At 43.6% G+C, this 27,792-nt stretch overlaps 2 protein-coding genes across 2 annotated transcripts in view; both read left to right on the top strand.

Moving 5' to 3' along the window:
* Nucleotides 1–12,879: 12,879 nt before the first annotated feature.
* Nucleotides 12,880–14,849, top strand: LOC135238540 (achaete-scute homolog 5). Its single transcript, XM_064306549.1, has one exon. It carries the CDS (start codon nucleotides 13,426–13,428, stop codon nucleotides 14,029–14,031), a length of 606 nt encoding a protein of 201 aa, XP_064162619.1. The 5' UTR covers nucleotides 12,880–13,425; the 3' UTR covers nucleotides 14,032–14,849.
* A 2,474-nt stretch (nucleotides 14,850–17,323) lies between these two features.
* The window catches only part of cacna1sa (calcium channel, voltage-dependent, L type, alpha 1S subunit, a), a 34,311-nt gene continuing 23,842 nt past the window's right edge, over nucleotides 17,324–27,792 (top strand). The window contains exons 1-7 of the mRNA XM_064304691.1: nucleotides 17,324–17,847; nucleotides 21,721–21,826; nucleotides 25,245–25,384; nucleotides 26,043–26,185; nucleotides 26,516–26,668; nucleotides 27,147–27,352; nucleotides 27,677–27,780. Of these exons, the coding sequence (XP_064160761.1) occupies nucleotides 17,660–17,847; nucleotides 21,721–21,826; nucleotides 25,245–25,384; nucleotides 26,043–26,185; nucleotides 26,516–26,668; nucleotides 27,147–27,352; nucleotides 27,677–27,780 (1,040 nt within the window). The 5' untranslated portion in view covers nucleotides 17,324–17,659. The remainder of the gene's footprint in view (nucleotides 17,848–21,720; nucleotides 21,827–25,244; nucleotides 25,385–26,042; nucleotides 26,186–26,515; nucleotides 26,669–27,146; nucleotides 27,353–27,676; nucleotides 27,781–27,792) is intronic.

Below are 27,792 nucleotides of genomic sequence, written 5' to 3' on the forward strand. Positions count from 1 at the left end.
GAGGGTACTGATATTTTCTAATATATACATTTTGTTTGAATTTTCAAAGTAAATTAGACTATCTTTTTTATAGAATTGTTATAATTCTATATAATGTTCCATATAATTATCATAATATGTGCTATAATACACAATTGTAATTGTGTTGAGGCCCCCTAAATACATGCACCAAGAAATTTTCGACTAAAAGTCAATTGGTTGTTTCCATATTAATCACAAGTCACTGAAATAATTATAGAGTTATAAGGATCTCCCAGGTGGCACATCCAGGTAAAGTCTTAGATCTGCACTACTGAACTCCAGGTCCTGCAGGCTGCAGTGTCTGCAGGTATTTGCTCCAACCATGCGCTACACCACCTGATTGGCTCACAAAGTACGCTCATTAGAGAATACAGGTGGTGAAGTACATGGTTGGAGCAAATTCCTGCAGACACTGTGGCCCACAGGACCTGGAGCTGAGTAGCGCTGTCTTAGATATTCAGTGCAACATCGTACCTCGTGGTCCAGAATAGAATTCTGGCCATGTCAGTGCAGACTGTTGCCATGGTTCCTACTGTCTGATGCACAACCTGCCAGAGCATCACCCAGGGAGGGATCAGCATCATGATCAGCTGTCTATCCCCCACAGTCTATTCCCCACTTCAGTGTGAAATATCAAGTCCCTTTGTCAATATATGAAAGCTTTCAGTCAATAACAATACATTATGCAATAACAGTGCACATTAGCAACGAGCTGTAACAGGGCTCTAAAGCGAGTAGGCTGTTTGAGCAGTAGTGAGGCCTCCGTCACTCACAGTCTGTAGTATTTATTCAGCGTTTTTTTGCCCTGAACATGTGTCTGTGACTGAGCTGCCCCCCCAAGATAAGGGCATCCCCAGCGTACAGTACGCACCAGCGGTAATACCCCGTTCCGTTTGCTCGAACCTTGCTCCAGTGCTGCTCCATAGGGGCCGGAGCCCGGGGAGCAGCAGGGTGGTCTCACCAAAGAGAGGAAGTGACTGCGTGTCTCTGATTATTACGCGTCTCTCTGATTATTACCCCTCTCTGTGACGGGACGCTAATGGCAGAGGCAGAAACCGGGGGGAAGTGTTTGGGCAAATGCGCAGAGGCGCTGCGTGGGGGTGTAATTTAGAGGCTAATTGCAGTGTAGCAGCTACAGTAATAGGTGGCTGGCACACTCTGGGACTTAGAGATAAGGAGACGAGGGATCAAGTTGTGTGTCTGGGAGGGGTAGGCCCGGGGGGGGGGGGTCTTTCAATGCTATGGGCAAAGTTCATTGTATCCTCAAGCTAAACAGCGGTTCCAGTGTGCTGTCCATTTCAACAAATAAACGGGAATGGGTAACCCCATTTCGATCAGGAAATCTCCCAGTGACGGAAAGCTTTGTAGCGCACATGCATATTTGAGCCTCCGCAGACCCCACTGTCTAGAACTAGCCTAATCACTTCTAACAGCACCTGTGCCACAGCCCCCTTCCCAAAATCAGACAGGGCCATTGCGCAGGTGGACGCAGTGGACAGAGTTAAATCCAAGTGAAGGGCAATCCCTACTCTCACATCTAAGTGATAATGACCACAACGCACGGTGCTGCACATCTCTCTCAGGATATCCATTTGACCAAAGAACTTGACCGAGCTGCTGATCATGCGACTTTCATTGTCAATGATAAAATGGTTTCCTGTATAAATGAACTGGAAACACTTCGACACATTTGACAGTAGAGGAGTAGTAACAAAAAAGGTAGATTCACTGCAGGTATAACAGTTGGCTTATATTATGGGCACCTGCCAAGAACAAAAAGAAAAGTAAAATCAAGGATAGTAAGTAGCCAAATATCAAAATGCTCAGATTTTATTGTTTATTTCTTGTTTAAATCCTATTTGGCTCCTTCAATTGATTCCAAATAATCGATGTGTAGCATCATGGAACGAAAATATCATTTCCTGTGGTACATACAGTTATTTGTTTTGTGCTGTGACACAAGTATAAAAAAGGAAATTCCAGAGATTATAAGACCAGGCCTTTCATCTTAGCATAAACACCCAGGGCATCCTTTTTCAGAAGGCTTGCAATGATATGGCAATAGTACAATTAGGAAATGTAGAAAATGGATGGGTGCATGAGGAAGGAAAAAGCACACTGTATACTCAAAACAGATAACAACGCACCTCCACAGGACCCCCCCCCCCCCCCCTTTTTCTTTCTCTCTCTCGCTCTATATCTCTTTTTTCTCTCTCACTCATTGACACCAATGAGTAATCATTCTAATTTCTTCTTCATCTTTTAATATGGCCCCAGGCCTTCTGGCTTCAAATCATTCAAATCCGGTGGCCTACAATATCAATGCCTCCGTATGATTTTTAAAAAAATCGTTATATTTGCTGTTAGCAATACCAGGCCCTCAGCGGCGAGACCTCAGACTCAACAGTCCCCAACCGAGCTGCGTTCATATTCACCCCGATTCCTCTCGCGCGGCCTGGCTTGAAGCGGGGGATCTGAAGCCTGGGGGCACAGCACGAGCAGCGCCTGCCTGTCACGACCTGCGCTTCCTGCGTCATCCAATTCGATTTTAATTAACTCCAGTAAAACCAGAACTGCCTGGTGAAAGATGGCTCTTCTCTTTAAATGGCCTCTTTCATGATTTCTATATTATGGCTGGGTTTTTTCTCTCTTGTGATTGACTCAATATGTTATTTATGGCTTTTCCCTCTATTTTGGTGGGGTGGGGTGGGGGGGGGGGGGGGGTATTGATGTTGTCTATCATGTTGCCATGACATTATTAGAATAGAGTTATTAGAATTTGAGTGGTTCCTCCTTGTATTCTCCTTTTTGACTGTGGTTTTCGACTGACATTGTTGGATGAGAGTGATCGTCATTGGATCGCATGGGGAATCTGTAATGGCAGCGTTTCAAGGTTTTGTCTGCATCTCTGACACATCTCTCATTAGTCTGTATTTACCCCGGGGGAGCCTTGATACGCCATTTTTTCCGTTGTGAACCCCTTCACCGGCCGTGAATCGTGATATCACCAGAATATTCAAACCTGTACACGGCCTTTGAAATAACCGCTTTTCCGTGTTCTTCGAAAGCCCCCAAGCTTGGCAGTTGAGGAAATACGAGAGAAGGAAGGTAGGCTACCGTACGTCGCGGTAATAACAGTGGCTCCGTCCCCCCTGCGCGCTCTCTTCCTGTGCTGGGACTGTCTCCGAGGAGTTCTAATCCCCCCTCACGAGCTGGCGGAGCTTCAGAACCTGGCCCCACACGCGCCCCGCCCGCGAGCGAAGAGCTTAATCTCCACCAACAGAGCGCAGAAACCCGCGGATCAAAGCCGCGGCGGCGCTGGTGAGGGAGAGCTCCCTCTAATTACCGCCGAGGCATCCTGTCCAGGGGAGAGGGAGATTTCAGCGGCGGAGAGACATTGACGATCACAGGGAGGTGATCAGAGCACACCCCAACACCCCCCCCTAACACCCCCCCCCCTTCCTCCTCCCCAGGGGGAGCAGTGTACTGCATATGTGTAAATATGTATTTTACTATATGTAATTTTGATTACGATTGCATTTTACAATGACATTTTCTTACCAATTTATATTTTCCTCCACTATTTCAATGATCCTTGGGGATTCCCAGCTGGAAAAACTGCATTAAAAAGAATAATGAAATAAAATTCTTTCATGACTCTGCATATGCATGTCTGGGGCGTTGTGGGTGAGTTCAAGCAATTTCACCTTTTTTGATAATGCTCTTGCTTTAGGTGATATCAGAAATATTCTCTTTGCAGCCAATAGACTGTCTCTGAAGTAATGAACATTTGTTGGATCATCACACCTTTGAACTGATATTAACCCCCCCCCCCCCCGAACAATTAGGGCTCCTGATTCCTGAGTCTTGGCCAGATTTGACTCCCAGGCAAAGAGAGGGTGGGAAACCTGCACTTCTCAGCCCTCGAGGACCATGATTTCAGTAACAGGGCCTTAGGGCACAGCGCTAAGCTAAGAATTCACCAGGACACCCACCAGGACACACACCAGGGCATCCACCAGGGCACCCATGCCAGGGCATCCACCAGGGCACTCACTGTCCGACAGCTCCCATCATTACTGTAAAAAAAAAACCTTACTGTAAAAATAACTGTATTTCCCAGCAGCGCTCCCTTCCCTCCGTGTCCATCAGCGGGGCTTCCCACACAGATCCCCAGGGGCTGTTGTTGGTTCTGAGCGCGGACAGACAGCCGAGAAGGGCCCCGTCTGGGAGGCCCCGTTTAAGTGCAGCCGCCTGTCCGCACCCTGTCAGCGGCGCGGCGCGATGATCTAACCTGCAGTTCTGACTTCCTCCCTCTCACCCAACACCCCCCCCCCTTCCCCCTCCCCTGCCCCACCACCCCCCATCTCAAAATCTGGGGTCCACGCTGAAATCCCAGCAGTTTGACGATCGGGCTCATGTTTGAAGTGGTTGGGACTGATCGACACGTCCGGCCCAACAACTTTATAGGTGTGGAAGTGCACAGCAGTACGTCATCACTCTTCTCAAACCCACACCTGGTCATCTCCACCCCCCCCGACCCCCTCCCCTCCTCAAACCCCCCACCCCGTCCCAATCTAGACAAAGCCATGACACCTGTGGTGGAAAAAGAGACAGAGACACACTCTTCATCCCAAAATTCTTCAGCCCCGGGGCCCAGATTTTACAGGGACAAGCTGTCAGAGGCCTCTGTGCCATGTCTGAAGGCATCTCTGGTGATTTTGGAAGGGAATCGCAAACTCATCCTGTTTGGCACTGATTCTTATTTTTGGAAAGAACCAGCAGGCCTGGTTTTTGATGCAAATGAAGGCCTGATGAAGATGCTGGAATTTTTTCAGGCAGACTGATAATTATCAACGTAGAGGCCAACGTTGCCTTATCCCTGCAAGGCTCTACCTGTAGTGCTATATGAAATGCTAATAGCTGTTCTCAGTGCATTCGTATCTCTGTAGTATTCCCTGGGCCAAAGTGATCAAGTCATATTACAGGAAGGGTCCGCCATTCTTTGGGCAGTAAGCAAGCCAAGTTGAGACTCCAGAAGTCAAGATTCAAGAAGATTCAAAATCGATCCACAGAATGTGCGAAACCGTTCGCTCGTCTCCTCAGCTCCACCTCCCAAACCCACCGTAACGTGCGAAAAGATTGCGAAAGGATGTATTGAGTCACGCAGAGCGGATGATCAGGTGAAAGAGGTGACATAAGAGTTTTGCTTTTGTGATGAGTGAGCTTGGTTTGGAGCGGGAACATGTTGCGCGTGCGTCTGAGCAAAGGGGAGGGGGGGAGGGGGGGCTGTCAGTCTGTCTTTCTCCAGGCACCCCCCCCCCCCACAAACCGGCCCTCACCACTCCGCACCCCTTTCCTGAGGCTACCCTCCTCCGATTTCATTACAGCAAGTTCATCTTCTGCGGTTTGATCTTCGCGGAGAGAGGCCTTTTACAGGGCTAGAGGAGGGATTCTTTTTTTTCTCCTTTTTCTTCTTCAGTCAAAACATTTGAGTGGTTGACAGAAGTGTTTTTGTCCGTGCGCGCACGCGCGTGTGTGTGTGTGTGTGTGGAGGGGGGGGGGGTGCTCTGGGCTGGAGACCTGTTACAGCAAAGCGCTTTTTTTTCTTGGGTTAGTGGTTTCTGTTGTTTCATATCCGGTGTTGGTGAGAGACCTGCGAATGTACTCGAAGACTTTTTTCAAAAACAAATGATGTCTGTATGTTTTGGCTGGCGGATATTAACTATGATTGTTTGACAGTCTTTTTACTGCCAGACGAAACCACTTGTCACACTCTGTCTCGTACGTGTTTACTTCAATCTAACGCAGCTCAGATGTACTCACTTGGCCCATTTCATGTTGTTTTTTAGTTATTCTTTTCAGATCTGCTCTCACTGGTACAAAATATGCTGTCGGTTATTGAGAACACAGCTAGCTGGTTACCCAATAAAGGAAACATTAAAACAGTCCACACAGGCCACACAATCTTGGTCATTCAGGTAATTCAACTCTAATTACTTTTGGCCAGCTGTATAGCGTACCTCATCTACCCACACACACACACACACACACACACACACACACACATGCATGCACACACACACGCACACACACACACACTCACACTCCCACACACACACGCACACACACACGCACACACACACACTCACACTCCCACATGCACACGCACACACAAACCCACACACACACACACACACACTCACACGCCCACATGCACACACACCCACACACACACGTTCTAGTGAGCTGAGACAGCTGTAATCAGGCGTGTCTTCTAGTTATATCCCAATACTTACAGTGCTTAGTTTACCCAAAGGCATATCCTTTTTCATATTTTTTTTCATATTCTCCTAATTATACAATTCTTATTTACAAGTGAAGACAGGGGTTCAATCCAGACACTGTTTCACCCTGTCATCCCCCAGCAACCTCGCTGTTCTTTTTAACCCAGAATAAATCACGGCAACGCCATCACAGGGCCGTTAAGTGCTCGGGACAGGGGAGGGGTAATCCACAAAGGCATCAGGCCAATAGTTAAAAGACATCTCAGTTCCCGCTGATTCTTTCCTCGATGCCTCTATCACACGGTGTCAAGGACGCATTAATCCAGCACTTCAAAACTGGAGTGCAGACCATGTTGGTTGTGATGTATTTAAACTTCACTGTTTCCACCCAATTTACCCATTCATTTGTCCATTTAGCATATTCATTTGTGTGCTAGCTGTACACATTTTATGTGGTTCTTATTTTCCTTTAAAAACAATATATTATAATACACAGTGCAATCCTTCTTGATGAAACCAGGTTGTCAGTGAATTATTTGATTGATTAATTATTCCTTTTGTGACTGCAGACGAGCCACAGTGCTCATTTCCAATTAGTTGCTCAAGACTTTTTCAGACCACTGCTAATTTTTTCTAAAGCATCAGAACAAACCTTTGGATGATAAATAAGCAGTAAAATGAGCTCTAAATCATGCAAAGCACAATGGCACCATCCTCATTCTTTGTAAATTGACCCATTTAATTTAACTGCAATGCAGTCAAGAAATGCAGAACAGTACCCAGCAATATCACCTTTAAGAATCTCTCAGCTGGCCTTTTGTATTGTCAATGCTGAAATTATTTTCTGATAATTACTACAGTTCCAAATGTCACAACCATACGTTCATTTTTATATATTTAGACTGTGGCCAACACTAGAAATGACTAGTTATGAGATTCATCAATTTTCAACACGCTAGACTGTTTTTATTATTAATAATAATAATAATAATAATAATAATAATAAGCTGTTTCTATTTAACCATATGTTATGATTTATTTTATGGACACATCATGTCTCATCAACAAATATATGTTGACCTTTGTACGTGTGCATACAACAGTTGTTCAGCTGTTTTTAATAGAACCTTAATTTAGAATAGCATTCCAAGTTTCAAATGAGAGGAGGAATATTAATATTCTTCGGAGCGATGGGCCACGAGTACGTGTGGAGTGGATGCAATGGCGGTGATTGATGCCGCAGCTCTCTTCAGTGTCGTCGTGTTTGATGTGTGCTTGATGTGTGGCTGCAACACGAGCTGACTCGATTCTGTCTACTCACTCCAACCCCCCGGAGTAAACCCAACGCTACGAGGGAAGACAAGTTCAAAGCGGTAAAACATGTGTTGACTTGCTTCGTATTGTTCTTGAAATCAAATTCCAGTTTACTGTACAATCGGTAATTGCCGGTCATTAAATTAGGGACGGAGTGCAAAGTACCAGACAGTTTAAGTAGAGTTGAAAATAAGGGCTTAACCCGAAAGTACTGCAAATCAAAGAGGGGCTATTTTCATTCACTCATCTGTGACTCAAGACAGTGGGTGTAGTCATGGTAATGGATTAAACGTGGCTGCTTGCATCTATCAGAAAATCTGTCAATGTAATCATTCATATTCACATAATTCTATAATTCGACCAATGAGGCAAATAATTATTTAGTACTTTGGGAACATTTAAAAATCTAAAAACTACTTTTCTGCATGATGAATTAACCCATATTATATATTCACATTTAAGTCCATTTATGAAACAGGGTCGCATAAGAATAGGTCAATAAAACTTAATGTTACATATTTTTAAAATTACAGCGCATTTGATAGACCTAAATATGTAGACTATTCTTTTACTGCATTTCAAAAATGAATACAGGAGGAGACCTCACAATTACATGCGGATTAAGAGTTTCAGGTTTCTTATGGCTGGGGAAATCTATACAAATAATTAATTACTCATTATGAAATATTCTCCGAATTTTGCCTTGTGTGTCATTCAAGCAAATTCTATATATTAAGAACAATTAAAGGCGGTCTGTCCCTTTGGCACATGAAAAGATACATTTGAGAAATGTTATTTCAAAGATCTAGACTGCAAGGCACAGCGCAGTAAGATCCCTGCTGATCTAATGATGGTCTGACATCTAATCCAGGGGAGGAGAGGGAGAGAGCCCCCCACAGACTTTTATGTCTGTTTAAAGTTTTCAGTTTGATCTCAGCCTGGCTTTTGTTCTGTCTCACAACCCACTCCAACAGCGGACAGCTTTCAGAGGGTTATTTTGTTTTCATTATTAGTAGATGAAGTGTATTTTTTTTTTTTAAAAGGTGTGTTACATTTCTATGGGGGGTAAAAATAAAAAAATTGTAATTCAATGGCAAATCCATCTTCCAGCATTCTGCTATACGGGCCTTGTGTAAAATAAAAACCTGAACTTCATATCATATTTATGTTCAGTCAGAGGTAGACTGCTGTGCTGTTAAACATGGTGTTTCGTGCTGTTAGAAAAAAAAAATGGAAGAGTAGCAAGTGGTTTTCCCATCCCATAATTCCTGTGGGCAGTGTGGTGTAGTGCTGTCTATGGGAATTATGTTAACCTACCAGATCGTTCAAGTACTTGTTCAAGTAAATAATATAAATATATATATAATATGTAAAATAATGAACTTTATAAGTCGCTTTGGATAGCACAATTACATACCTGCTTTACAAACTGTAAACATTTGAAAAACCTTTTTTGCACATTTTGGGACTCCAGAACTACCAGAACTAAACATAACTTCTGCACTTCTTCGAGAAGTGGGGCATTCCCCATAAAACGTAACTTTTTCCAATTGTATTTCCTAACACGGTGGTTAACTTGCTGCTTAGACTCATCCAAAGTAGTGTCACAATCATCCACGCCTGTGCACCAGTTATAATTACTGTACAAATTAACACAAGCAATTATACTCGTGTGTTAAGGTACATGTGTTCCGGATGGGCAGTGAGTAGGAATAATTCCTCAGTGCGATCCTAGTACCTTCGGATATGTGCATTTGATAAGGCTTGCCTGCAGAATAGGTTTGTCGCCAGACTGTCTGTTCTGACACTTGAAGATTGTGTGTTTACACTCGTAGTCAATCACACCCAGTCATTCACATCACACTCGTGCCAAGTGTCCCTGCTACTCATCTTGTCCTGGAGTGCCACAGTCTCACCAGTCTCACTTCACAAACAAATTGAAATAAACAGAATATTCATTCATTGCATTTACAGCCATTACCAACCAAATATCTGGAGCTAATATTGCATGTTTTTCTTATTTTATTATTGCTTGTTGGCTGGACCGCAACAGCCCTATAAACACGAATGTCTGTGACTGAGTGACTCAGTGACTGAGTGAGCGATGAAGTTACACCGCGCATGTCTGTGACTGAGTGACTGACTGATGAAGTTACACCATTGGTCGGCCTGTTCGGTCCAGCCATATACTAGGTTTTGAAACGGTCTTGTTTTACCTATTTTAGAGTTAGTGGTTTAAAATGTTGCAAGAGTTTAACCAGGCTTTTCTATGATCTTATTTTCAGGGTCTGGGCTCGTGACATTTATGAGTGTAATTTCAGTTTGTAAAATCCATAGTGTAATGGTATAATCTCATTACCACTCTCTAGAGATACATCTCCTACCAACCCACCCCCCCCCCAACCCCCACCCCTCCGAACAACCACTTCCATCTCACCTCTCTCAGGTGAAGTAGTTACCCCCTCCCTCCCTCCCTCCCTCCCTCTTTCTGGGGCGGGGACAGGTGAGCAGGGACTGAATCAAATTCTCTCACACGGCTCGACACCCCCACCTGACAAAAAAGATTCCGGAGCGAGGAACGGAGCACAGGAGCATCGCGCTTTGAGGCACGCCGAGCTGACAGAGAGACATAGAGGGAGAGAGAGAGAGAGAGAGAGAGAGAGACCGCCTGCCTGGCTGCTGTTCAGACTGGTCCTGTGGGAGGCTGCGGCTTGCACAGTCTGACCACTCTCCTCATCCGGGCCCCAGGAGGTAAGCCTCTATCAGTAATGTGCGCAAGGTAGCCGCATCACTTACAGTACGCTGCTAACATAGTGTCAATGAACTTGATACGGTGACAGTGCTGCCTTATCAAATGTAATCTCCTGTTCGCGGTCGTAATGTGTTTGGAGTTCATGCCATAGGTGAGTTCACTAGAAGGTTTGCTCTGCATTACCTCAGTTTTGCTGTGAATCACCACAGTGTGGCTGGGTAAATGCCAGGCAAAACACGCAAACTCTAACACGTTCACTGACAAAAAGCTCTCCAGAATTCCATGAGAGCGATCTCATCAGACTTATGGATCTGATGGTAGGGCATATTGCATATCAATAATTTATGCTTTAACTGGAGATCCATAATTTTACGCACAGCCACGTTTTAATATTTATATTTTTGAGATGTCATTCATATCTGTAAAAATATGCCATCGTTATTTTTAAACAAGATTTTATAAATTTTCTTCAGTACAGTTTCTTTTTTTTCAATTGTTTCGAAATGCAGTGGTTCTCTAACTGGCCAGCAGTCCATACACTGCGATCTCTTGACCCTTAAGAGGGTACAGAGTTGTGAAATGATTACAAAGACAAAACTGTGATGAATGATCTATTCCCACTTTTACAAAAATCTCAGATTTAGTGTGTAAATCGTGTGTATCTCATAGTCTATTCTCACTCCATGATATTATTTTGTTTAATTATACAGTGTCACTGTGGTCCATTTTTAAAGTAATGAAACAGCTACGTGTTATGGAACAACTCCATAATATTAAAATGCTAATATAATAAGCACAGTTGAAAATGCCAGGAAGAACAGGTAAGCAATAACAGAGTTTGCAAAAATAATAAATATAAAACAGCAGATTCTGACTGGTCTTTTGAGACGTCCAGAATATGACAGCTATTTGACACACATTTAGTCTGTGTTTCTACACGCTGTTGATTGAAGCACAGCCTCCACTACAGTACGTGCCCATAAATCTTAATTAAGCCTTTTAGTCCTGGTCCAGAAAGCTTAGAGAGAGGGGAAATACATGCGCCTTCCCCACCCTGATGCCCTGGGGAAAACATGGATGTTTAAAGACTGTGTGTCTTCCTCACTGCTGCTCTCTTCCACTTCCAAGAGCTTTGGGTATGGAAAACAGGGTTTTTTTTTACCAATTAATCATAAGCATCGTGCATACAGACCTGTTACATAACCATGCTTATTTATTGGGGAATAAAAGTATAATTATATTTATACCATTATCTACATTACATTACTGGCATTTAACTGACGCTCTTATCCAGAGCAACATACATAGCATCCATTTATGCAGCTGGATATATACTGAAGCAATGCCGGCTAGGTACCTTGCTCAAGGGTACAACGGCAGTGTCCTACTTGGGAATTTCTACCACTTAGAAAAACATTTGAATGTCTCAATATTTTTCTGCAAAGTATGTATTATCATCAAAGTGACACTGGAATTGAATTGTCTTTGGAGCCTCATCATGAGCATAATAGCAATGAATAGAAGTCATGTAATAGTGTTGCTACATGCTGACAGGTTTTTGACCTGGTGTTTTATTTGAGTTTTGAATACTAGTAGCATGCCACTAGCAATTCAGCACATGTGCATCGTAAAAAAAAACAACAAAAAAAAAAAAAATCTCTTTGACCATTTAACAATTTTTTTCCCTGCATGTAATTTATATTTCAAATACTGCCGTGCAGCAACATTACTCCAGGTTTTGTTTCATCCAGCTAAAAGGCTAAAACTGTCTGTGCAGGGAGAGAGAGAGAGAGAGAGAGAGAGAGAGAGAGGTAATTTAGAAACACAGCACAGGTTAAGCTGGTGTAAAGAGGCATAATGTGCAGGCGGGATAAGAGCAGTCATCTGGAACTGCTCAGGTGGTTTTGGAGGGGGTTACTCACTCTTTTTGGGACATCTGATACCTCGCCACCCAAAGGTGGGGAATCCCCGTGTACTCCTCTCTCTGCCAGGCAGGCTGAGGGAGTCTTTTTAGGGGCTGGGCAGGGAGATTCAGGGGAGGATTAAAATCAGTTTAAAAAAAAAAAAAAAAAAGGTATTCTGGGACATTACAAGTCTGCACTTCTATTCGAACACTGCTTATCCCTTTAAAGTGATGAACATCAATGGACATAGACCACCATCACCGTTTTACACTTCAAAAACGCACTGCACACTTTACTGGGTAATGGGATCCTATAATAGCCTTTTTTGTTGCATCTAACCATCGCAGTCCTTAACCAGAACACAGATTATTTCAGGCACTATAGGAATGGTCTTTTCTGTGTTGTAAAGTGCATCATCACTGTTGGACTACAGTCCATATATAAAATTACAATCTCACTGTCTCCTTATTCCCCTGCTTGTAAAATTAATAAACCCTGATTAATAAAATTCTTTGTTATTCCAATGTGTAAAGGCTCCCTCATTTTATACAGCAGGTTTAATCTTTTGTTCTGTCTCAATTACACCCCCAGTTGCTGGACACGGAGAAGAGGAAGACATTTGAAGTTGAATATGAAAATGGAATCAAAACTGGAATGATTCTATTTCTCACACTGTTTCTGTCTGAAGCCAAGATGTGCAAGGACCACTGTGGCATACAATCTGTGGCACAAAACAGAACAAGAAGCTGAATCCATTTTTAGTCCTGCAAAAAGAAAGGAGCCTTCCCTAGTACATAGTAGAGCTTAGTGGTGGCTGTGGTCATCCTTAACCATAGAGTACCGCTAAGTGTAGGAGTCTCCTGGCCATGTATCACTATCCAGCATCTCAATCTCGCCACCCAATAAACATGTACGGTGGGTCAGCTTCATAGAGCCTCAAATCTCATCACTCACCTTCTGTCCACAGTTTGCCACCATTGTAGAGGAGAACTGGGTTGGTGATTCCTGTAAAACTGAATGACTGAAAAGGCAAATAAACCAGTCAAGAAGAAGTATTCACACTTCAGTAAATAGTTATTCAACTCCTTCCACAAGGGGGCGCTGTAGGCTTAGCGGCAGGCATAGTTGCGCTGTGGCTGGACTCACCATGAATGCTGGCTTCTCCCATGGCTTTGTGGAGCGGCGGGCCGGGCTCCTCGGCGGCAGCAGCCTGCAATATGGGATGGTGCCCCCTGGTGGCCACCCGGAGCATCGCCACCACTCCTCCCACCTCCACCCAGGCGGAGACCCGCTCACGCACCCGATGCCCTTCCTGCTCTACCCCGCCAGCGTGGACACGGGGCTCTACGAGGGCTCCTACAGGGGCGGCCCGCCCCTCTTCCCCTACCTGCCCGCCTTCCACGGGCACTTCGGGGTGTACGAGTGCCCCTTCGAGCCGGCGTTCATCCAGAAGCGGAACGAGCGGGAGCGGCAGAGGGTCAAGTGCGTCAACCAGGGCTACGCCAAGCTGCGGGACCACCTGCCCGGCGGCGCCGGCGACAAGCGCCTCAGCAAGGTGGAGACGCTGCGGGCCGCCATCCGCTACATCAAGTACCTGCAGGGCCTGGTGGGGGAGTCCGCCTGCTCCAGCCCCAAGGCTGCGCCCCTGAGCCTGGAGGACTCGGGCAACAGCGACGGTGGGTCTCCCCGCTCCACGTCAGAGTCCTCCTCGCCGGGGCTCTACTGCGGGGAGTCGGAGGGCTCAGGGAGCTAGACTGGACCCGGCTCCGAACCTCCGAGCAACTGACGACTGACCGTGTCAGCGGACTGTGCTGTTTTTGACGTTCGTCCTCGACGTGGATGGGTAAAGGCGGTTACCTTAGCTTTTGAGCTGGTCTGGCGAGGCTATGAGGGTCTGGGCTGTCTGCGTTCTGGAGATATCAAAAGACCGAGGTCTGTGTAACGAGGTGTTTCCTAAACATGTGCTTCTCCTCTACTGTTGACAAGCCCACACTTCTTAAGGAAGTTCCCTAAACACCCAACGTGTCTTTAATTGCACACAAGAACTTGTCTTGGCCAATTTGACACATCCACAGAACATAACTTTTTTTTTGTTTTTTTTTGAACACTGAAAGTGAACTATCCCTTCAGGGAGGCATAAAGAAGAACGGGGTCCTGTGGATTTCAGCCAGGCTCTGTAGAAGTATTTTCAGCGCTCACTGTAATCTGCTTCATAAAAAGGATGTGAATATTCAAAGTGACCACATCACAGGGTAGCTTAGCAGATCTCATAAAAGAGGTTCCTAGCATAGCATGTCATGTACACGGTTTATACAGCTGGATGTCTCTGCTGAGGAAATGCAGCTTAATTAACAGCCCGACAGAAATGCATAATTGAATGCTCTGCCTCCCTCTCTTAAGTTTGTAATGCATGTGCAGCACACACACACACACACACACACACACAGACACACACTCACAACAAATTTGCATTGTATAAAATAATTTTTGTTGTAAAAGATTTCAAGCACATGGTATTTCTCATTATTTTGAAGGACACCGTACTCAGCAGTCAGTTAATCAGCAACTAACAACAACATGGCACAAGTTGAATAGTGTTTTATTACGAGGAAGATGGAGGGGGCTTTTGTACAATATGTCTCGATTTCTTCTGCTCCTCCCAACTCCACCCACTTACCCACACTGTATCCTGTTCCACCCCACCTATCACCATACCCTTCCTGCTCCACCCCAGAAATCAGCGTACTTTCCTGCTCCACCCCACCAATCAGCGTAAACTTCCTGCTCCACCCCACCAATCACTGTACCCTTCCTGCCTGAATTACTCAATTTCTGTGGTGGCATTTCTATATTTATGAGGTGAGACTGTTGCAGAATCTGTTGAGCTGCTGTTTGAATTCCTTATAGAGCTTGTAAAATGTTTTCTTTTTTTCTAGAATGAAAACTGAGGTCACTTACACAAAGTATTTAATGACCGAGTGTTTTTGCTATTGAAAACACACAAATGATGCTATATTTCGGGATATACACTGCCAGGATCTTGGCCATCTCATTATTTGCATAGAATTTCACTGCCTCTATAGAATAATTTCATGTTTTTTAGCTAATAAAACTTTGAACAGGTTGTTACCAGTTTGTGTCTATATTACTGAGGTCTCTTGGAGAAACCTGATAAACCCAAAGTGCGACTGAATAAAGAATGTCAGATATGAAATGTCCAGTTCGGCCTTATTTATAGAGGGAATGGGACCAATCTCACAATGATTTCCCTTTTGACGTAGGATGTCAGTGTGGTTTTAAAATGCATGGGTTATCAAGTTCTTCAGGGACACCCAACATTCCCAATTCTGTTCTTCTTGTGGCATTTATGAGTGGATGGAAACTTGTGCACGTGTAATAGCAAATAAAAGAATTACAGTTTAGTAATCCCTGCCGGTTTGTTCATGTTTGTCTGTTTGGGGGAGGGGTCAGTAATGCCAATTTAAGTTTAAGAGATCATGAGTTCTCAACGTTTTTGCAAATAATGTTGGAGTAATCCGTATAAACATACCAATTTTCATATGCCACTCACAAAATAAGGCAATCTGTGGCATTTATGCAGACTTTAGAAATTAGCTTAAATGAAGGCCACTAGATGTTGGCATTTCACAGAGTGCATTTTAATCTGCTTCATGTGGATTCATGAAGATCATCTTCACCATACCCATTTAACGCGTGTACTGTCATCCAACACATTCCCTCCATCCACCACACAAACACAACTGAAATTTGGGCCCAAAGAAAAGCCAGACAAGAATCATACTGTAATCAGATGCGTCATGCGTCAGATGCAGAGAGAGGTCCTTTAGGGTTCTGTCCTTACTTGCCGGAGAAAGTGTTTTTCTAGCCTCAACAACATCAACCCAGTGACAGGGCAACAGATTTGTGGCCACAACAGGTTCACATTACAGGCAAAAAAAAAAAAAAACACCCATAAATATAATAAACCAAGTCAACAAATTAACAGAAATTGCTTGCTATCAACTTTCACATATTTCACACCTACGGCATCTCTGGTATGTCAGGGGGTGGGAATCCTCCTCAGTTAAGTCTCTGACTCTCCCCTCCCTGAAGAGTTATAAGTGAAAAGAGATTAAGTGTCAGGTAACACAAACATTGCGCTGGCATTTTTCTCATGCGTCTGATCAAGTCATTACTGACTGATTAAGTGAAATGATTGCTGCAATTAACTAAATGATTGATTTGACACATGTTTGGAAGCAGAGGCTCCATTGACCCCTTGGCCACCGAAGGACTAAAATACAAGCAATATAACAAACCAAGCATTTCTCCAAGGGTTCTAACTATGACACCCAACCCCACTGCATACCCCAAAGCGAGTAAGTCGGAGTGAAGGTATCACTGAATCAAACTGGTGACAGTGACATTGCCTCTGGGGATTTGACAAGCGCAGCCAAATCGGACTCCCATTTAAGTTACGATATCAATGCTCTGCCCCCACAAAGGTCAGCTCGTATAGTTGAGCTTGAAGGGTTGTGTACTTCAAAAATAGCCGAGACTTTACTGAGCAAAATATCATCTTACAACAATGTTTATTCAGGTTTCGTTTCCTAAGCTTGTAAATATGTACAGTATACCATCTTTGAAAAGTTCCTTTAGCCTTTAGCCAGGAAATATATTTGTATAATGGTACAAAGGCATGAATAAATTGCTTCACGCGATGTGAATTAAGTGCACTGTGCTGCGCATTGTAATGTTTTTTTTTTTTTCAATCCACTCTTCGGAACCATTATTTGCAATCTTTGAGCTTTCCAAGCATTCATAAGCACCAATAAACATTCCAGCCGTCGCGTACAGCGCGCAGGCATTTCCCGCTATCCGCGCAATGTCGGATGAAGAAGGCCGCCGCCGGCCCCAACATGGCCGACGCCCCGCCTCCCGACGTCTCGGGAAGCGGCCAATGGGAGGGCTCCCTGGGCACGGCAGCTGCTTCTCCCCTGACCTCTCCGGCCCCCTTTCCCGCTAAGGTTGGAGGGCGTCACTCATTGTCTAAATTTATTCTCTGCCGGCGAACAACTGCTCCTCCTCGCTAACGGACCCCTGGAACTTTTGCCCTCCTGGTCCTGGACTCTTTTTTTTTTTTTTGCTCCTGTGGATCGCCATCGGAATAGATCGGCCGCTCCAGCAGTCTCCGATGCGAGCGGGGAGGAAGTGAGAAGAGAGAGCAGGAAGCGGGAGGTAGGAGGGGTGCCTGGCGAGGACGAATCGGGGACGCTGATGCGCAGGCGGGACTGAGCGTCGGGCTGTGCCTGTCGGGATACGGCGAAAGCAGGGGAAAGTTAAACTTTTTTGGGGCGGAAAGCGAACGGTGCGCAGGAAACATGGAGGCCGGCGGCGAAGCGCCCATGTCGTCCTTCATCATGGACGAGGAGACGCTGAAGAGGAAGCAGAGGGAGAAGCTGAAGAAGCTGCAGGCCACGGGGGGAAACCCCAGACCTGCCCGCTCCCTCTTCTTCCTCACGCTGAAGAACCCCTTCAGGAAAGCCTGCATCAGCATCGTGGAGTGGAAGTATCCTTCAACCCTGCATCTCTCAACACACGCATAGGGGCACATACACATGAAAATAGTCATGAGCGCGCACACACACACACACACACACACACACTCTTTCTCTTTCTTTCTCTCTCTCTCAAAAAGCACTTAAAAATAATTAACACGGTCAGAGAGTAGACAAAAAGTAGTACAGAACCCAGCACACAGAGAAGCAGAGTTGTCTGAACATTTGTGTAAACTGAGCAAAGTATTCACACACATTGTGTACAGGATTCACCGGTACTGGACGTAGCGTTCATAGAAATTTAGTTATGGGAAAGTTTCAGAACTTTTTTTTTTTTTTGCCTGTTGTATCATCTTGACAGACCAAATCAACGTACAGGACATTCGTAGGAAGAATAAAAACTGTAGCAGACATAATAAGCCACAGACCACATGGAGACCACCATTTTCAAAAAGGAGCTTTTGTTTCATTTTTAAGAAATAGACTCCTTGAAATACGCTCAACACATTCAGTCTTAGCCTTTTCAATACCTCACTGTATGCATCCACAGGTGGGCCACAAGCAACCTATTTAATTTTTCAGGTTGAGAACTTTTTAAAAAGAGATAGTTATTCTTGGCTTGCTTACTTGCTTTCTCTTGCAGCAATATAAATACTACAGCTGAAATAGTGCACTGAAGGTAACCTTGAAGGTCCCGGACTGAGTTGTCCCGCACTGGGTGTACACACTTGCACAGTTTGTCTAAGATGTCTACTCATGTTACTGCTGCCAGATTTGGTGGCAGTGAGCATTCTGTGATGCACAGTTAGCTGGTCGTTTCAGTCAGGCAACAGAAACTCTGGGTTTGATAAAAGACATCTTTGTAGTGTTGTATGCAGTGACCAATGGGGAAAGCATGTGTAGTGCATTCGGGTCTGTTACTCCACACCACATCTTTTGGGACCATATTTTTTGGATGTGTTTGAATTCCGACAAATTCTCACATTTAAGGACGGAGAATAGAAATTGTTAGGTGATTTCTGAAAGCTAACGGGGGTAAACTTTACCTCATTTAGACACCTGGTAAACCTGCTGATAACAAAACAAACAGGTGAATTCCCACCTGTGTTTCCAGTCGGGTGCTCATAAAGACCAGAGACCACAAGCTCAAATGAAGAATGTTCCAGAAATAATCAAAAGGGAGACAATTGTTACTGAAAAATGTCTTTCATAGAATTTTACAAGGTAATGCTACAGATAGTCATATAAGGGAATGCCGTAGCCATAACTCATTACAAATGATGATAAAAGTTTACGGCCGTTAGAGTTAGGTTTATTCAGACCGCGCTGTGATATGGCCCAGCAGCTGTCCTCTTGCTGCATCACAGCCTAAAAACGGACGCGCTAAGCCGGAGGGAGAATTCTGACACACTGCCCTCTGCTGGTAGATATGGGCAATGAAACCTGACAGCAGCAACAGTGGGGATTATGACAGTACACTGAACAATTCGCTGTGGGTTTATGGGGTTATAGTGTACCACAGGAGTCAGTGTTACACGTTGCCTAGATCTATTTGCGTTCAGACCTACCTCTCAAGCAACTGTGCAGAGTTTACCATCAACAGAAGTTATCTCTGGCAACATCTTTTAAAAAAAACAGGAAGATGTAACTACAGGGCAAGAAACTTTTTTTTTTCTTAACAGTGTAGATACTGTAATCACCTCTGATAACAAGTTCTGATAACATTTTGTTGTCATCCTATTTATTTTTTTTAATCTGAGCATTTTAATTGAAGTTTATACATTTACAAGGAACTGAAAATCACAAACAAACCGCAATGATAAAACTAGGAGAATGGCCTCAAAAAACCTATGACAAATGATGGCAAAATGCTGACCTCGTGACTAACTGGCCAAAGTGCAAAGTGGAACAGCTTAACCTCTATTAAAATTAATTCCATAGCTTGTTAAAATAATGTAATGGACACAGAAAATTATACAAGGGAGCTGCTAAAATAAACCTACGTCCCATTTCTGCTCTCGCACACACAAAGAGATTCCTTCTTTTAGACATCATATTTATAGCTGTGAGTATGCCACTCTCACTGGTACAGAACAATGCTTCTTGTGGCTAAAACTGATGAAAGAACTAGGCCAGTCTAAATACAAATATCCACCTAGCTTAACACTTGCATGGTTATTACACTGTTATTAGTGATCTGTTAATTATCACCTGTAGCTGGTAGAGCAGAGGAAGTTGTACTGCTTCGCTGGAGGGTTAGCTGATAAATTTTGGCTGCTCCTGTGTGTTTCTTTTCTTGCACTAAATAATGACAAGCTGATCTTATACAACAGTGAACATACAATTGTGAACTATACAATAGTGAACTAGAACTCTGAAAGCTTTTTCATACAGAAACACAACTCCCTGCAATTGCAGCCACGGGAATTATTGAATATAACTGAGAGTTTAAACACGTTATTGTACAATAACGTGTGACTTCGTAGCTCGTAGCTCCTCAGACAGCGCGCATGTCTTTGAATTCAGCCAGCAGTGATCTCACTGGTTACGAACTGTCACTTTGACTGATTGACGGGATTTACACTAGGCAATATCAAGTGCAGTGTGGATATCACAATGTGCCAGATGGACAGATTTAAAAGAAAAAAAAGCTTTACCATTTTGTGCTGCTGACATGGAAGCATATGAAACAGGCCATTTTTCTTGATGCGCATTTTTTAAATGGCAATTTCAAACACATATATAGAGAAGAGTCGTCATGACAGTCACAGATTGGAGTCTGCTGTGGTGAGACGGGCACACTGCGATGCCTGAATAGAGGAGAACAGCTGCCATTTCTGACCCCATTCTTCTGGCCTTGTCTTGCGCTGACTCCACGGCCGTGGACTTGGCACGCGGTGGCGTTCTACTCTGTGAGGGCACAGCTAAAGAAGGCCGAGAGGCAGTCTACAGATGAATTAAGTAAAGTGGTGTTGTAATTTTTAGCCACTTTTCCACCGCATGGTACCGGCTCGATTCGACTCTACTCGACTCGACTCGACTCTAAACGCTTTTGGTACATTACATTACTTTACATTACAGGCATTTGGCAGACGCTCTTATCCAGAGCGACGTACAACAAAGTGTATAACCATAACCAGGAACAAGTATGACGAAACCCCTAGAGAGAAGTACCGGCCCAAGTGCAGGGAACAACCGCATAGTTCAACTTGGACCCTGAAGGTCAAACTGATTAACACTAACACAACGAGAACGGCAACAACGCAGTCAACCAGGTACTCCATTTTCCACTGCAGATAGTACCCCCGTCAATGTAGCTGGTCGTCATTAGCGACGCCGCATGAAGCACGTTGCTCTGACCAATCAGTGGTCTGCAGTGTTTTCACGTCACCTTTTGGCATCGCCTCAGCTCGCTTGGAACCTCGACGGAGGTGATACCAAAGAAGTACCAGGTACCAGGTACTATCCACAACTTTTGCCCGACGGAAAACTAAAAAAGTCGAGTAGAGTCGAGTCGAGTTGAGCCGGTACCATGCAGTGGAAAAGGGGCTTATCTGAAGAATATGTACACCTAAAAGAGGGGAGTGATAACTTGATTGTAGTATTTATTATCTATCCTGTGTTAGGTTATTGGTTATATTTTGGTACAACACATGTAGGGAAAAGTTCGGCCAAAAACCTGAAAGCAAACTAGTCCAAGGCTGAAAGATATCATCTTAGATATTTATATGCTGATAGATTTTGTTAGATGGTATATCTAAGCAGGGTCTTGTTCTGATCTCTGTTCTGTTCATCACTGGCCTAAATATCAGACTGCTCCGATTTCTGTATCAAGCCATTCCCACCGTGAACCACAAGTGATTTCCTGACCAGTTCTCATTCAGGCCTTTTGAGATTATCATCCTGCTGACCATCTTCGCCAACTGTGTTGCGCTTGCCGTGTTCCTGCCCATGCCAGAAGAAGACACGAACAACACAAACACCAACCTGGTGAGTGTTCTTCTCTACTTTCCACGTGAATTAGCTACCGACCTACAGTACACGCAGACCCATGTCCTCATAAGACATATTTCCATTCATTAATATACAATAAATAAATAAATACACAACAGTGTCACCTGTGGCACAGCTACAGTGCCGAGCTAAAGTCGTGGATTTGTTGCTTGGAGAGACGTACACCAGCTTCAAGGACATATGATATCTACTTGACAGCACTGGGGATCAGGTTTCTCTTTGTGCCATGAAGTGTACAAAGAAATGTAGTTGTCTTGCTTGGTCACACATGCCCCTGCCCACAGACATCCCTCGTTACGAGCGCCAACAGATGAGATCACCGCTCTTAGTAGTTTATCAGATGAAGTATTGAAGGCTCAAGGGATGGCAGGATGAAACTTGGTTACTGAAAGAGGGCGAGGTCAAGAATTCGGCACACTGTGGCACATATTTGGCGGGTAACCTGACCCCCCAAAGAAACCCACCTCTAAACAGCACGTTTCTTTAACGGTCACATGAGATGCAACGATTTTGGCCTGGGTCCTACAGATGATCTCTCCTGCCCTTTTCCTCTTTTCCTACCCGTAGCATTTACAGGGACAAAAGTCCTCAGTTTTTTGCAATTCACAAATGGAAGTGTTCCCCGGTCCTGGAGGACCACAACAGTCCAGTGCATCTTATTGATTTAATATGGTAACTCCACAGTTTTACGTATTTCAATATTTTTTCATTTTTTATATATATTAAATATTTTAAAACACATTTCCTGGTGAATAGTTCATTTTTCAGCATTTCATTTTTTAACTCATTTTAATGTAAAAATCACAGACTTAAGATGAATTTGTTCCCATGTTTTGATGGTAAATCTTGAAGGCATGTTAGAGTTACGATTAAATATATACGGCAAAAGGGGAGGATTTTGGTTCAAACTTTTATTTTATTCGATACGATACGATATACTTTATTGTCCCCGTAGGGAAATTTTTCTTGGGCTCAGTATGAGATGAGCACCATATCTTCATGTCATGTATTAATATAGCAGAAATTAGAGTTACGGTAAAGAATATAGTCATTGCAATGGTTATGGCAGAATTTGGATCATGATCAAGCTATAATTACAGTTACTGCAGAAGTTCTTGTTCTAAATAACTGAGACATATATTTTTTCAGGTAACACCATAGCTTTATGTGTTTCAATGTTTTGTTTTGGTAAAATATACGTTTTAATTAAATTACTCAAAACACAAAAAAAATTTCAAGAGATTTTATTTTTAAAACAACATTTAGGTAAAACCACAGATTTAAGATTAAATCATTTCAACATTTTGACGGTAAATCTTGAAGCCATGTATTAATATAGTTCGGTATAATTTCGGTTACGATTAAGAATATGGTAATTGTGATGGTTATAGCAGGATTTGGATCCTGATTAAGCTATAATCACAGTTATAGTTTTCGTATTGAAATAACTCATATTTCTATTCCTTGCAGTAGCACCATAGCTTTGTGTATTTTGATGTTTTTTATATCACGTTAAGACAATGAGTCAGAATGAGTGTGGACTGAATCTCAGGTTGCATAGGCTAGACCATTGATAGTGGTCAGTGTGTCACTGCCATGTCCTTGATTCAGGTTGACAGAGAGGGACAGGTGTGCCTGTTCTAGCTCGTGTCACTGTATGTTTTAATGCTTTATATTTAGATCACCTCTAAATTTATGCTGCTCAAGAGGAGTGTGTGTGACGGCACAATCAGTAAACCATGGACAAGAGAGCACTGGCCTAAAGATATCCTAGCATCTTCTAGCATATTGCCAATTCTTCTGGTGTAATTGAGCCTGCCAATATGACCAGAAGACAGGGTTTGCACTTTTTGAGAGTATTTAATTGGTTCCAATACACCAGACAAGATCAGTAAAGCTTAGAAAAGTATTTGAATCCAAAACAAATATGTATTTGACCCAGGTCTGCTAACAACATTGTAGCTTTTGATCATTGCAGGCTTGGCATTCTTTTAAAGGGATGCCTGATGGTGGGATAGATTGTCATAGTTTATGACCATTGTGTTGTGTTCGTTGTATTTTCACTGGTTACATTGCTTTATTTCCTTGTTGGTTAAGGGGTTTGAGCACTCGGGTTAGACAATTGTTTCTTAGTTACGAAAACCTGCCAGCTATACTTGCACGCTACTGACTGATATCCGTATGCTTTTCAACAATATGCCCAGTAAAAAAAGAAGGACACCCTTTCAGTGTTTCTGAGTGCCGTCCAAGATGGCCTAGTTCCCCATGGCCTGTGTGTCTCCGTCCCATCCGTCATCCATCTCAACTGTCAGCGGGGCATTCTCGGGATGCCGCCCTTGAATCCCGAACTGGGAGACAGCAGTCCCGGCGAGGTCACCAGAGAATAGCCCCTCACTGGCAAAAGCTGATCAAGGCACGTTGCCACCATTGAAAAGGAACACTAAATCCACTTTATGCCATCGCCACGGTAACAAAACACTGTGCATTTGATTTGCATTCACCAATAAGCATTCCCAATCACGCCGTTTTAACTTCCCTCTCCTTCTAATCTGTGATTAGAAGGAGAGGTAGAGAAGAGAATGTAGTAATAACATCAAATGAATTTTGCCATTATTAAGCATTTTTGCATCTGTGTATATACAATTTTGACTATTTTGATTGCACAGGCTACTGAAAAAACAAATTGAACTCTTGGGAGCGTCTGCAGGAAACACACTGCAATGCATCAATAGGTGAAATAATTTGTAGTCATGCAAATCTGTATAACATACACTGTAGGACGATCGTGTACATGTTAAATCTGCCTTGCAAGTGAGAGAAAGGTCAAAGACTTATTTTTATAATCTTCCAGCTAACACATTCTCATATCATGTTCTCAGTTATGTTGTTAGAGTAATTTGCAAATGCTATCATGTTTATACAACGTCACATGTCACTGCTAAATTAGAACGTACCCATTCTTCTGTCACTGGGTTTGTGAAAGTAAGAGCAAAATACAGCATCTTTGAGGAACCTATGAATGGGTCAATGTAGCTACCATAGTACCTCTGGACTTGACTTTGTTTTCAGTCAGTGTTAATAAGTTGACTTTATTTACAAAAGTAAAGCACAAAAATAATGGTGTATTTCAAACGATCTGTTCATTGGCTTCAGCCACTGTATCATTTGGATTCAGATATTGTTTGGAAGGAAATCAGATCATGATCTATCATTAAAATGTTACACTCAAATTAAAGTCAAGAATTTGAAAAGTGAAGACGGGACATCCATTTCTCTTCCTGGATGGGGGGATAGAAAGTTACAATACAGGTATACTCTGTGTGTGTGTGTGTGTGTGTGTGTGTGTACATATATCTGAACAGTACCTGATGATTCTTTCCACTCACATTTGCAGGAAAGTTTGGAGTACATCTTTCTGATCATCTTCACCATGGAGTGCTTTCTGAAAATAGTGGCTTATGGGTTCCTGTTCCACGCAGACGCGTACCTGAGAAACTGCTGGAACATCCTGGACTTTGTCATCGTGTTCATGGGGTAAGCTGGGTCCGGTGGGCTGCCCTGGGGGGTGGGGGGGAAACAAGGAGGAGAATGTTCCTGGGCACCATGACTAGACCATGGCCTTCTTCTAAAATAAAGGAAATGTTGGTACAGCTCTTGCAGCTGACAAATGCAAAAAAAAAAAAAAAAAAAAAACAGCACACAGTCACTCACAGTGATTGAACACGAGTCCGCAGCTGTTGAGTGACATGTGTAATACATTGCCTGAATTTTACGTCATGGCCATTCCCTGCAGAGTAGTATGAACTACATGACTAACCAGTGTAAGATCACAAATATGTGATTGGACTGTTCTTAACTGAATATTCTAATGCTGATGTAACAATCACTACCGGTAAGGGTAAGCAATTGTGTTCTAGAACATTGACTTAGAACTCTGAAATAAACATTCCAAAAAACCTACTCTTCAAAAGGTTAAAGAAATAGAGAAAAATGACTGAAATGGGGTTATCTTCAGTTGGCAAACTTCTGCTGGATGAAGAACGAGAGCTCGTTCCAGAGTTTTAATTCAGTTATTATGAATCACAGCCTTTGAACTGAATTCCTTTCCCTAGGCTTAAAAGGAAAGAAGTCATCATGTTTGGATATATTAAGCCGTATTATTTTTTTCCCTCCGAATCCACTCTGTCCCTAGGCTCTTCACCATAGCACTGGACACGATCAACCACATCAGCGGGGTGGAGGCTCCAGTGGGGGAAAAGGGGGGCGGGTTCGACATGAAGGCCCTGAGAGCGTTCAGAGTCCTGCGGCCGCTGCGTCTTGTCTCGGGGGTCCCCAGTGAGTCCCCGTTTACTGGGCGCCTCCTATATTTATCAGCATACCGTTCTGTCTTTTACTAAACACCTACCACACCACTTACAGTATCACCACACCATTCTGTCATTTACATCATGCAGATGCTCTTATTCAGAGTAATGAACGGTAGTGGAGTACATGTGTTATTCACAGAAAGACAAAAAAGCCATATGAAGTGACGGGAATATAACCCGATTTCGTTTCTACGCCATTGAAGGTCTAACGAGACCTTACACTTAAGCTTTTTCTACATAATGACGTACCATAGCTACACGGTGGCCTTACTGAAATGTGGTTGTTATTTCCCTCCAGGCCTGCAGGTGGTGATGAACTCCATCCTAAAGGCAATGCTGCCACTGTTTCACATCGCCCTGCTCGTGTTCTTCATGGTTACCATCTACGCCATAGTAGGGCTGGAGCTCTTCAAATGCAAGATGCACAAGACCTGCTACTACACCGGCACAAGTTAGCAAGCCTGAATTCAGCCGGCACTTCACCAAACACAAAATTACACTGTGGGACATTTCAACATGCAGCCTTATGGAAAGTTAGTTTACTCTTATACAGGTACTGTATGTACAGTACATAGTCTTATACATACACACCCTTATACAGTTGAGTTTACAGAAACTTCACCAAACACAAAATTACAGTATGCTATGGGATATTTGAAAAGGAAGCCTTCTAGAAAGTTTTTTCACTCATGTCCTTACACAGTTGAGTTCACAGAAATTAACAATGTATAGTGCTATTAATTATTAATGCATTGTACCTGCTATTCAGGATATGCCATCCTACAAGCTAATGGAGAGTCAGCTCACCTGTGAGGTCTTGCACTTTTTCAAAACTGACAGAATATTACAGAAGTTGGATAGGCTTGAAATTATGATTGATCATACCAAATTGCCAGAAACAATGTAACCCCAACGTGTCCATCCTCCAGACATCATCGCCACGGTGGAGAACGAGAAGGCCTCACCCTGTGCCCAAGCGGGCAATGGCCGCCGGTGCACCATCAACGGCACCGAGTGCAAGGCCAGCTGGCCAGGCCCCAACTACGGCATCACCCACTTCGACAACCTGGGATTCGCCATGCTCACCGTCTACCAGTGCATCACCATGGAGGGCTGGACCGACGTGCTCTACTGGGTGTGACTTCCTCCTGCGCCTTTCCTCTCTGGACAATAAAGAGTTTATTTGTACAGCTCCCCCTTTAGTTTAGTTGTGTCGGCAGACCACTGTACATCTGTAGACCACCATTGTAACTTTTATGTACAATCTTCATAAGATTTACATTTGATTTCAGGATTTCAGAGACTTTAGGTTATTTAATGCAGTTCCACTTTACATTCTGCTGTTGTGGCCAAGAAAAAGGTGGTGACATGTTTTGACAAAAGTTCGTTCCAGCCTTCCAAGGTGACCTCTATTTCACTCTCTCCCTTCCTCAATCCCTCCTCCTCTCTGTCTGTACAGGTGAATGATGCCATTGGTAATGAGTGGCCCTGGATGTACTTTGTGACCCTCATCCTTCTGGGGTCCTTCTTCGTGCTCAACCTGGTGCTTGGTGTGCTCAGCGGGTCAGGAACTAC

Source organism: Anguilla rostrata, chromosome 13 (genome assembly GCF_018555375.3).
Source record: "Anguilla rostrata isolate EN2019 chromosome 13, ASM1855537v3, whole genome shotgun sequence".
Taxonomy (NCBI): Eukaryota; Metazoa; Chordata; class Actinopteri; order Anguilliformes; family Anguillidae; genus Anguilla; species Anguilla rostrata.